Source organism: Hesperophylax consimilis, chromosome 13 (assembly GCF_061612785.1).
Source record: "Hesperophylax consimilis isolate HC1 chromosome 13, BYU_Hcon_1.0, whole genome shotgun sequence".
Classification (NCBI taxonomy): domain Eukaryota; kingdom Metazoa; phylum Arthropoda; class Insecta; order Trichoptera; family Limnephilidae; genus Hesperophylax; species Hesperophylax consimilis.
Window position 1 is genome coordinate 31,431,928 of NC_142848.1, and position 12,909 is coordinate 31,444,836.

Sequence of the window (12,909 nt, forward strand, 5' to 3'; positions counted from 1 at the left end):
CACTCACTCATACACACGCATTTCTCTCAAATTGGATGACATCATAGACATATGAATATTAGTAGACCTGCCCTAAGTGATTAAAAGCGTATTATCCCCACTCCCCATACCGGTTCCATTGGAGCCGGCTGTGCTCGCGTATGGCCTCAAGTGAATTTAGAAAACGTGACGTCATCATTCTTGTGCGAACTATGGTCGAGGCATCATCGGTTCATTTTACGAAATAACACGGCAAAATGTTGACTTGTACTATGAAAACTTGTAAAAATAGATGTGAAAAAGAGAATAAACCCAATTGTCGTATTACATTCCATATATAAGCATTATTTTACTTTATTTTAAGCATATTCACATCGTATAATATGAATCAGTTGTTACTATCACATCGAGAAACGTCTGGACGCGAAACACAAAGCTGGTTGGTTGCTGGGAAGTAAATTATGAACATTTATAAAAGTGTCTTAACTAAATACTTAAACGAAATATTCGACTCTGAAAATAGAACCGATTTTTTTTGCCGAATTTGGACTTCGCAAATTTGTTCATAACGTGGCGAGTAATTTGCGCTCCCATGTAAAAATGTCTATTCATTCAAAAGCAGATTTTACTTTTAAGAAGTAAATGGTGATATTATAATGCGAGATGCCTATTTACTGTCAGATTGATTTATTGACGAATCACAGTCAGCTTCACTCCCTTCGTTCTTCAACAGTTAATTTTACCCCTCGCCATTATCTTCTCGTCTATTAATTCCTATGTCTGTGGATGACATTATAAAAAATAACAGCATTTAATGTACGAAATTAATCTAAATTTTTCTACAAGAGTTAATTGAGTTCCCGTATTTCTTTTTGTTTGTAATAACACATGTTCATAGTTTTGGCGTTTTGAGTATGTCTTAATCTTATCGCATATCTTGTAATTTATTCGAATGTGAAAACAATATAGTTTTTTATAAATTTTAAGGGCTTTAGATTGTCGATGAAAAGCAACACTTTGATATTATTATCAAATACCGCAACGATTTCATTAATAAACAGTAAAAAAAGTATTGGACCTAAAAGCGACCCTTGAGGTACACCGCATGTAGCCGTGCATTTGTAGTAGCGGGGGAAGGGATTTGGGGGTAATTCAGTCATTTATAAATAAATTTGCAATTACACATAGATTCTTAGTTATCATGGGTTGTTATAAACACGCATGGATTAATTATCCTAACCTTGCAGCAAAATCAATCGCTGCATCCAAATGCATTTAGAATACCAACACGTTCAGAATTATTATTATTTATTTATTATTATTATTATTTATTATTTGTCAAAATCAAACAAGATCCGCGTGAATGCATCGCGAGGCGCAAGTGACAATCGTTGGCAATTACTTACGCCATCTCGGATTCATTCTATTCAGAGCTCAGTGCCGCCGAGAGGTCAAGCGTCAAGCCTGTAGTGTCTTTTGTATTATTTATCGTCTATTATGTCCTTTCCATATGAGACATACATAATAATTTAAAATTTAGAGGAACAGTGATCATTCAGTAAAATATGATATTAAAATTTTATAGAACCCATGCAGAAGAATAGTATTATTCTTAACTTAATATTATAGACTTCTTGTAACTATATTCCGTACAGTATTGAAAACTGCATGCAATCTAGGCACAAGCGAGTATCTGAATTACTCAGTCCAGATTAAAAATAATTTTCGGTCGAGTAGTTTTAGTTCTATGTTAAAGATGATTAAACTTGGTAAATAAGGGCTGTCTATAATTCCTTAGCAATTTTAAAAATAAAAGTCAAGTGGGAAACAAATCTGAGAAATCAGAGAGTTTTAATAATTTTAATTCTTGCATCAAGTGGTTGTAATTTATAGTTTCTATGGGTAGACGGAGTTTATAGATAATATATCTGAGAAATTTATGATTTCGGAGTGGATTTTAAAGCGAGGGGTTCGAAATAGAAGAATTAAATTTGACTTGACTTCGAACTAAAGAAGAAAATAAGATTTTTAATGTTATTAAAGTCTCTGCCATTACGGAGAGTGAAGTTAACCATTTTTAATCCGTTATTTGTTACTGTATTGATGCGAGAAAGAAAATTGAATTTGGAATCAAAAATAATGCCAAGACCATTAATTTCATTGACAGAGGTGAGGGAAACATTGTTAATTTTATATTAAAAGTTGATTAATTCTAAAAAATCTTATTATGTGGCATTTACTAATGTTTAGATAAAGTTTGAAGAAATATTTTAATTTATTTGAATGTGAATACAATCTAGTTTTTTATAACTTTAACTGTAACACTTTAACATTATTATCAAATACCGTAACGATATCATTAATAAACAGTAAAAAAGTATTGGACCTAAATGCGACCCTTGAGGTACACCGCATGTGGCCATGCATTCGTATGACAGGTAAAAATTATTTGTTACTTGAAAAATTCCAATAATTTACCCTCTTTTCCAAATTAGCTAAGTTGATTGAGAAGTTATATAATAAATTATGCATGGTTTACTTTGTCGAGTACTTTTACGAAGTCGGTATATATTGAGTCGACTTGAGATTGAGTTCATCGAGGTTAGGTTTATTAGTTAGTTTTGCATTGTGTTGAGTTATCATGGAACCGATATTGCAATAGGAATAGGTGAGTTGTGAGGAAGAGAGATGGGTGACAGACCGGCGCGTGCGCAGTCGGCAGATCAAAGATGGCGGTTGGAAGAACCGCGGGAAACTTAGAAAGAAGATACAACTTGGTCACGCTAAAAGCAGTGGAACTCACTCTGCGTGGTATTATAATGAAAAGTAATTAATATACTGACCTTCCTTTTTCATCCCCGCCTTAAAGCACTTCCTGAGACGGCAGTAGCGGCACTGGTTTCTCTTGTCCTTGTCCACGACACAGTTTCGGCTGAACCTGCGAATGACAACAAACGGTCTAATGATCCACACAGAATATGTACCTACATCAGAAGTTCCCAATCTTTTTTGGCCAATTGCCCCCCACTTTTCAAGTAGAAAAATTTACTGGGTCCAAGGACAAAATCAATAAATCGAGTCATTGATTAAAAAAATGTTTATTCTGAGATAATCAGTTATATCCAAGCCAAAATAATAAAAAAGTCGACTATTTTAAATGCACTTTTTTCATCTGTTACAACTGATTTTGTGTGGGAATTTAACATTTTTGTTTTATTCATACAAAATAAAAAATAATAAAAACTGCACTTAATGACTTTTTGCAAACATCATGGCAACGACGATTGATAATATTTTTTCTCGAGAGAGAAGTAACCTTTTTTTCTGTGATTTTTTGGTACAATTCTTAGGTATAATTTTTAGGCACAATTTTTAGCTGTATTTTTTAGGTATATTTTTTAGGCATAATTTTTAGTCATAATTTTTAGGTATAATTTTTAGGCGTATTTTATGTGAATTTCTGTACATTATTCCACATTCAAAAGTCATTAAAATATGTTAGTGATTTGGTTTTAACAATTATTAGTACTATCTGTATAATATGTGTACACTATTGAGATTATTATTTTTTACCAAAAGTAAACATATGTTTACAAGATAAGATATTATTATAAACAATAATTATTAGCCTGACACACAAATATAAATTGCTGCCGACGGGAATTGAGCTAGCACCTTCTGATTGCCGGTCAGGTGCACGGAACCACTGTGCTACGTCGGTTTATTTTTAACCGCGAAATAATTCAATGAATACTAGTATTTCATTCAACAATTATTGCTTTTTTGATTTTTTTCACCTGAAAACAACCAACCTTATGCTTGTAGGAAAGGTATTGTTAAATACTTAATTTCTCACTAGGTGGGGTCAAGATATATTATATCTTTGTTTAATGGTGAAATATTTTGACATGTCGAATATGATAATAATAATATTTGACCGTCGTCGGCATTTATCTTCTCGGAAGATTTTTTCAATTTATATTTGTGTTTCGGGCTAATAATTATTGCTTATAATAATTTGACCATTAATATACTCAATTTAGCCATAAACACTGTTTTATTCGACATAATGAGTTATTTACAGCATGACAAAATAGGTAGATTGTGACTTCTAACTCAGTTTTGACAAAAATGTCCGTTAATGACTTTTTGCAGTAAACAGACGAAATGCTACATTGATTATTATCGCTCGTAGAGCCATATCACAAAGGACACTACAGGGACAAAACCCTCATATGTACGTGGCATTCCAAAACGAAATGCATCTTTTGGTCAGAAAAAAACTATAAAATCCGTGCAACAAAATTATATGATGCTCTTCCAAACAACACCAAAGTATACAAGGTGTTAAGGGCTTGACTTACTTTAACCAGTGATTCCTCAAATAAAACATGTAAATTTAGTTACTGACTGAGTGTCCGGTGACATGTGGAATAAAAATAAAAACATCAAAAAGTTACCAGATTGCAAAATTTCATTTAAATTGTTACTTCAAATAATGTCAGGTATCACTGGTTAAACTAAGTCAAGTACCTACGTCCATTAAAACCTAGTCTCTAGTATAAAATAAAGTCTCTATTCGCCCGTTTGTGCGCTTAGTTCTTCTAAACTAGGCAACGGATTTTGATAGGGTTTTCACTATCATTTAGAGAATTTCTTCCGGAAGGTTTACATATATAATGCACGTATATTATATTTATAGAAAGTAGAGTAAAGTCGATGTTTTATAATCAAGTCGTAAATATGTATTTTCGGGGACTACATTGTTAAGAGAAAGCTACAAGCCAAAAATGTGTATATTCTTGGTATACCTTATATTGTAGGTAATAGGCATTACAATCGCTTGACAAACGGACTATAGAAACGTTCAATTTCAAGCACAAAACTGGTTTTTATTTATTTTGTAAATAATTTTATAAGAAAGCAAAAAAGTTAATCAAGTGAAACTGTCACAAATAATCTAAGCTATAATTCTGTATTTTTTAAAGTTGTTTCCTGTATGCGTTCATACATTTCTAATGAAAACATGATTTTTTTAGTAGTTTACATTTATATTTTTTATTAAATAATTTATTTTATAATTTGTATTCTACTCAAGCGAAACGATAGTAAAACCTTCAATTTATATAAAGCATATTTTTTGGTATTCATTATATACACCAATTTGTTATTAAGATTAATCAAAATAGTGATTTAGCATTCAGCTTCGCCTTAACGCTGGCTAAACCTTTTGAGATTCATCAAAATAATGTACTACGGAATTATATATCTTAAAAAGCATACAGAAAAGTCTGCGATGGTATATGTATATGTCCTAAGGATAACCCCAGCTAGTCTTAAATATAAATAACTTACATCCGTAGGGATCCATCTAAAAGTATTTGAGATTTTAGTAATACGTTCATCAGAAATAATTCAAATGTGAGCGTCGAGCAAAATCTCGTTATTCGTTAGTCGAGTCATATGTCGCCATAATATCGCCCACTGGTGGGCGATATTGCACAGGTTGGGAAGAACTGATCTAGGTACATCATCGTCATCGTCATAACTACCGACTGCCAACTAATTACCATAATATATAATCATTGTTAGTTGCCACTGTCATTAATAATACCCTAGCTAATAATTACTATCCTAACGTACTGGGAAGGTAGCCCTGACACAGGTTCAAATAATTATAATATACATATTTTAATTTTTTATCATAAGATAACTTATGTTTACAAGACAAGGTTTTCATGCAAAGCACAAAGGATAACAAATCATTATAAGCAATAATAATTATCCAGAAACACAAATATGACATGAAAAAATCTTCCAAGAAAAAATAAATGTCGCCGACGGGAATTGAACCCGCACCCTTCTGACTGCCAGTTAGGTGCACTAAGCCACTGTGCTACGTAGGCTTATTTTCAACGACCAAATAATTCAATAAATACTAGCTTATTATGATCTGGATCGAACAGACACGCGAAAGCGATCAGTTTGAGACAAATCTCCAGACATAAGGCCTCTGAAGATGGACAGTGAAATCTGTCCGAAACGTCAGGAGTTAAAAAGTCCTTTCAAGGCGATGCCATACGTAGTAATGCAAAATCATGTGTTTTTGGTTTGAAAATTTGGTCGCCTAGAAATGCTTCAGATGCTTTAATTAAATACTTCGAGTAGAATACATCTTGGCCTTTGAAATAATCGAGTATTTTTTATATAAGTCTTTTTATAAGCCCAGAAAAAAAATAATGTAAAGGCCCATGAAAACTGCTTTAAAGTTCAAAATCTCCTACTTACGAACCCATTTTCGGTTATAATTTTATTGTATAATGTGGCAAATTAAGTTATTTATAAAATGATCGAAACAAAATTAAATATTTATGCCTGAACATCTACAAAATAAAATAAAGGGCACTTTTTGGCCATGTTTTTTTTCTTGCATAAATCATAACAGGCGGATGGTGTTAAGCGGGAATTTAAACCTTATCGCCATCTACGTAAGGGATGTTATTGATAGCGGCTCAATTTAAAATATTACACGATGTAGTGCATCGCCTTAAGGACTACGTTACGAGGGTAAACCGAGAAAATTATTCTAAATTTTACACCCCCGAAAACCTTAACCATAATATATTTATATGTATATATAATTTAGGTATATTAATATATATGTTTATCTGTGTCCAGGAGAGATATGCACGGAGAAAACATACTGATAAAAATATTGCTAATTTATTCTCTTAAAATTATTCGTGATCCAGTTAAAAACGGGACTGCAGGCCATTAACGAATGAATTAATAGGTATCCTGATAAAGTTTTAGTAAAATACCAATGTTTTGTCACGATGTCGGAACACGTGTTCCATTTCGTCATTATACATTATTAAGACAAATGCAGGTGCACAAACACGATTGATTTACGATATTATTACGAAATTAAGAAAGGTTTATCAGGAAGCAGCCGGCAGTCCCGTTTTTAACCAGATAACCAATAATTTGAACAGATTTTTAATAAATCAGCCTCCCAAATTGAACATACCTATATATTTGCGGTTGTAAAATATATATTTTTAAAGAAAGTCTATTATTCTCGGTTTATGAATATTATTTGAATTTGAATTACTCCTGCTACCAATTATTATATTCCCAATATAATGGGAAAATTTTGCTTGCGCAATGCTAGTTAATAGAATATTGAACCCGCGACGCCTTGGTGGGAACCAGAAGCTTTTGACCACTCAATTACTAAAAATAGAGCTATTTTTCCCGTACAATATCAGATTGACAAATTCGGGAGTCAATCATAACCTCACATTTGAAATATAATAATTTGTTCTAATATCGGTGTTGCCATACTAATGAAAAAAAAAATTACAACTATGGCAAGGTTTTTTCTTCAAACTCAACTTTTTTGCTTTTCTTTTTGCGAATAATTATATAAATAATGGCTATAAAAGCTCAAGAAGTAGGACTTTACATAAATCATTGATTAATGGCCTGTTAAAACAGGTGCCTTTTGCAATGGCCTACATATTTCACATTTAGTGGGTAGCTGGCACCTCAAAAGTCCAATTTCCAAGAGCCAATAAAATATATCTTGCTCAGTATATTGCAAAATTATTGTTGATTTGATTAATAACTATCGTTGAATATAATTATGTGGTTTTAAATTATCGTTTGTAGCTGTTTTTGCACAATTTTCAAGACAAGATTTTGTTTTTGTATGATGTCTACTAACTCGTCGCAGAACATCTCTAAACTACTCTATTTATTTATCTATCTTTTATCTATTTATCCATCTATATATATTTATCTATCGTTCTATCAATCTATCTATCCATCTATCTATCTATTTTATATGTACCTATCTATCTACCTAATTGATCTATCTATCTTCTATCTATTTATCTATCGTTCTATCAATCAATGTATCCATCTATCTATCAATCTATCTATCTATTTTATATGTACCTATTTATCATCTACCTATCTACCTAATTGATTGTATCTATCTTATATCTATTTATCAATCGTTCTATCAATCAATCTATCTATCTATTTTCTATGTACCTATCTATCTGCTACCTATCCACCTAATTGATTTTATCTATCTTCTATCTATTTATATATCTATTTATCTATCTATCATGCTATCAACCAATCCATCAATCCATCTATCTATCTATTTTCTATATATCTATCTATCTTCTACCTATCTACCTAATTGATCTATCTATCTTATATCTATTTATCTAGCTATCGTTTTATCAATCCATCTATCTATCTATTTTCTATGAACCTATATATATTCTACCTATCTACCTAATTGATCTATCTATCTTCTATCTATTAATAAAATAAGATTGTCCGATTGGCGGCGTGGATGTGATTTGTATACAAATCTACAGTTTTATTCCGTGAATGAAGAAATTTTGTACACTAGTCTTTCAAAACAATAGGAAGGTCACTGTCTATATTTAATTAGTTTTCTAAAATCTCTTGACTAAAGCCTGGAAAATGCCTTCTGTATATTTAAAGAAGAGTGTCTGTGGCGGGAGGCATGGCTTCGATTTTTGAGTGGTAGGCAGATTGGACGGACCGCCAAACAACTCGGTCTTGGCACACACTCCTTGCCTCATTCATATTCATACATTATCTCATACATACTCTTCTATTATTCTGACACTTGGCATAACCCGACTCAAGTATATGGTTCACTTGATCGTACCGTGTCTTCCTCAGGCGTCACCGACGTCATATATTCTCATTATACTCCTTTCTTCGTTCATTCGCTCTACACGCCCAAAACATCTGAGTGCCCGTTTTTAATCTTACTCATTACGCTTACATCAGCCTTGCACTCTTTGCGGATCTCCACATGTCTCAAACGATCATCCATGGTTTTACCACACATACGCCTCAGGGATCTAAGGCATTTCTACAGCATTCAGTCTATTTTCGTCTTCTGCCATGAACGTATAATATCCACACTCTTAGGTACCAGCACTCCATTGTGGACTGCTTGTTTAGCTTCTTTGAACATTTTTTTTAGAGCCAGCCGCGTTCAGTCCTTCATTAATAACCATTTTTATTAACAGAGTTATAGTAAATAGTAAGTAAGAAGTGTACAGCAGACAGAGGGTTAACATTAATAAAATTACAAAGTATATATACCAAGAGTAGCAGTAACAGTATGTTATTTCAAATGCTCTGCATAAGGGTAAGTATATAATATATTATGTTTCAAGCTGTTAAGTAATACCTCCCTCATTGAGAAAAAACTCGTGTTTAGGGAGGGAATTTACCTGCATTAACCCTTCTTTCAATATCTCTTTCAGCCTTCCCATCTCTCGTAAATCATGTTTTTATGTATGTAGAATTCATATCGTGTTGGAAGTTGCAAGTGGAAGTTGCATCAGTGCAATTAATGTTGTGGTTTACGGCGTTCAGTTTTCGTTTAACTGTCAAGTATCGGATATCAAGAACTATTAACATCAGCCCATTGTACCCTATTGATATTAATCGGGGTTTATTTTGTGTAAAATCCATACAATTGGATTATTAATAAGATCGGGCTCATGGCAGTAGTAAATGTAGTAAAAAATGAGAGAAGGCAAACAAGTCCTGAGAGAAGAGAGGTGAGTCAGGTTCAAGACATGATTGACAGATTTTAATTATTGTCAATAGAAACAGCGCTCGTTAATAATAATATAACTAATAATAGTTAATGCGGGCAATTATTGAGTTTATTATTCAGCCGATAGTCCAAGAATGCATTATTAGATGCAGTCGCACGGGTTAGAAATGCACTTTATTATTTAATGGACTGAAGGATCACGAGAGTGCAAGGTTGTAAGAGAAGGACGACTAACAAATTACCGTAAATCAGGTCATAGGAGACTAGGAGACAAAGAAATGAACATACTAAAGACGAGACAATACCCTGAAATAAAGATGGAAACGACGTAAGTGAAGCAGCACAAAAATAGGCGAAGCGCGGCCCTGGTGTATTAAGAGGAAGCTACAAGCCAAAAATGTGTATATTTTTGGTATATCTTATATTGTAGGTAATAGGCATTAAAATCGCTTGACAAGCGGAGTTATTGGGTAAGGCACACTGTAGGAATAATTTTAAGAACATGACCACTAATACTAAATTACCGTTCTTAAGTTTGTTATAGTAAAGCGCACTTGAATTGAAATGACACTAAACTGCGCTATATAAATGCCATGTTATTATTATTCAAACACAGAGGCCGTCAATAATAGAATGAACATGATATATTATGATAGAGCAAATTTTAATGATCGCGGGGCGAAGCATCCAAGATGGCCGCGCGACGCACTGTAGGGATGGGTCTTTAGGCAAGCTTTACCGATATTATTTTTATGTGTCGACTTAGGAATGCAAGTGCTTGATTAACCCTTTTCCTATCTGATATTTTCAGAGCTACAGTCTTGTGTAATGCGGTCTGTTATCTTCCGCTTTGCGGTAAAATAACAGACTGACAAATTAGCGATGATGTTCGGACACGTTTTTAAAAAGTTGCTAGATTAAATTCTGAGAAACCCAAAAAAATATTATTTCGATTCTCGATATAATCGGTTGATGATGAAGGCTAATGCAAACATCTCTAGTTGACCCATCGGTGAGTTGCGCGGTTATCTTGGACCCTTCACCCCGTAATATTTCTCACGTTAAAGGCTCTCCGTTCTGTTCACTACAAGGTGCCTGAAAATAAGTTTCATTTTAATATCTACGATTTATGTTGAATACATATCTTTAAGAGCAAAGGAATCTTAAATAATAGAAACATGGGAAAGGGGCCATGAATTAGTATTAAATATCGTGCACTGCCATGTCGCCAACATCTTTCACCGATATTACTACCTCATTATCAAAGTGCAAACCGTATTCAAATAAAACTTTTCTTTACTTTATAGAGCCATTAACATTATAAATTATAACTATTGTGAGGGAATGGTCATAGAATGTTGTTTGATATAAATAAATTATTTTTAATCAATTGTTTGGTCTCCATTTTACAAAATCCACATAAACAAAATCGAAGCAATTCAAAACAAATTCCTAAAATATCTTTGTTACATCATTTGTAACATTTAATAATTATGCAGAGGCAACTTCATACTTCAAAATTGATTTACTGAGTGTACGGAGGCATCGTAAGGATGCACTATTCCTGTATAAAGTAGTTAACAATAATATTCAATGCCTAGAGTTGCTAAATAAGATTCAATTCAATGTACCTGCGAGTTCAACATGCTCTTCTGTCCTGTTCAAGGTGGATCAGTGCAAAACGTACTTTTAGCAGACTTCTTGCCTGAACATATTACGCAATAATTATAATGGCGTATTATCCAAGGTGGATATTTTCAGTTGCGATCTTACCAAATACAAACGGTCCATAAAAGAATATTTCTCTGATGGTTTGTAAATAATGTTATGTCTCTATTTTTTATATTTCTATTATGATTTATATCTACAACCACTATAAATGTATTGATAAATGTTTTGTTTTCAAATTTTTTCGTTTTATATAGTCTTTTGTTTTGTATAAATTAATGATTTCGTATTCCTTTCTTACAAATTTAAATGACTTATTCCTTATTATGCTGTCTCAGTAGATGTTAACTGTCGATTTCCCGAAAATTAATAAATAAATAATGTCCAGTTGTTACCTGCACGTGTAGAGGTGGTTCTTCCTAACGGATCTCCTGAAGAAGCCCTTGCAGCCGTCGCAGGAGGCAGCCCCATAGTGCTTGCCGGTAGCGCGGTCCCCACAGATGGCGCAGTGCTGGCTGACGGCGGCGGAGCCCGCGTCGGGGCTAGGCCCTGCGCCCCCTCCCAGCTGCATGTCCGAGTCTGCTGTGGGGAGACAGACATGTTAGTGAGTTGTAATATGTCTGCAGTGGGGATACATACATGCTAGTATTGTCATTTGGCTGCAGTGGGAATACATACATTCTAGTATTGTCATTTGGCTGCAGTGGGAATACATACATGCTAGTATTGTCATTTATCTGCAGTGGGAATACATACATGCTATTATTGTCATTTGTCTGCAGTGGGAATACATACATTCTAGTATTGTCATTTGTCTGCAGTGGGAATACATACATTCTAGTATTGTCATTTGGCTGCAGTGGGAATACATACATGCTAGTATTGTCATTTATCTGCAGTGGGAAGACATACTTGCTAGTATTGTCATTTGTCCGCAGTGGGAATACATACATGCTATTATTGTCATTTGTCTGCAGTGGGAATACATACATGCTAGTATTGTCATTTGTCCGCAGTGGGAATACATACATGCTATTATTGTCATTTGTCTGCAGTGGGAATACATACATGCTAGTATTGTCATTTGTCTGCAGTGGGAATACATACATTCTAGTATTGTCATTTGTCTGCAGTGGGAATACATACATTCTAGTATTGTCATTTGGCTGCAGTGGGAATACATACATGCTAGTATTGTCATTTATCTGCAGTGGGAATACATACATGCTAGTATTGTCATTTGTCCGCAGTGGGAATACATACATGCTAGTATTGCCATTTGTCTGCAGTGTAAATACATACATGCTAGTATTGTCATTTGTCCGCAGTGGGAATACATACATGCTATTATTGTCATTTGTCTGCAGTGGGAATACATACATGCTAGTATTGTCATTTGTCTGCAGTGGGAATACATACATTCTAGTATTGTCATTTGTCTGCAGTGGGAATACATACATTCTAGTATTGTCATTTGGCTGCAGTGGGAATACATACATGCTAGTATTGTCATTTATCTGCAGTGGGAATACATACATGCTAGTATTGTCATTTGTCCGCAGTGGGAATACATACATGCTAGTATTGCCATTTGTCTGCAGTGTAAATACATACATGCTAGTATTGTCATTTGT

The 12,909-nt window shown here is 33.7% G+C and overlaps 1 protein-coding gene across 4 annotated transcripts in view; it reads right to left on the bottom strand.

The window, feature by feature from the left end:
• Nucleotides 1–12,909, bottom strand: part of Hnf4 (Hepatocyte nuclear factor 4) — a 258,912-nt gene that overhangs the window by 35,618 nt on the left and 210,385 nt on the right. For 3 of the 4 annotated variants that reach the window (XM_089639008.1, XM_089639011.1, XM_089639007.1), the window contains exons 2-3: nt 11,671–11,854; nt 2,823–2,917 (exon numbers count right to left, since the gene is read on the bottom strand). In XM_089639008.1, the coding sequence (XP_089495134.1) occupies nt 2,823–2,917; nt 11,671–11,854 (279 nt within the window). Of the gene's footprint in view, nt 1–2,822; nt 2,918–11,670; nt 11,858–12,909 lie in introns of all 4 variants that reach the window. The other variant, XM_089639009.1, reaches the window with a different exon arrangement.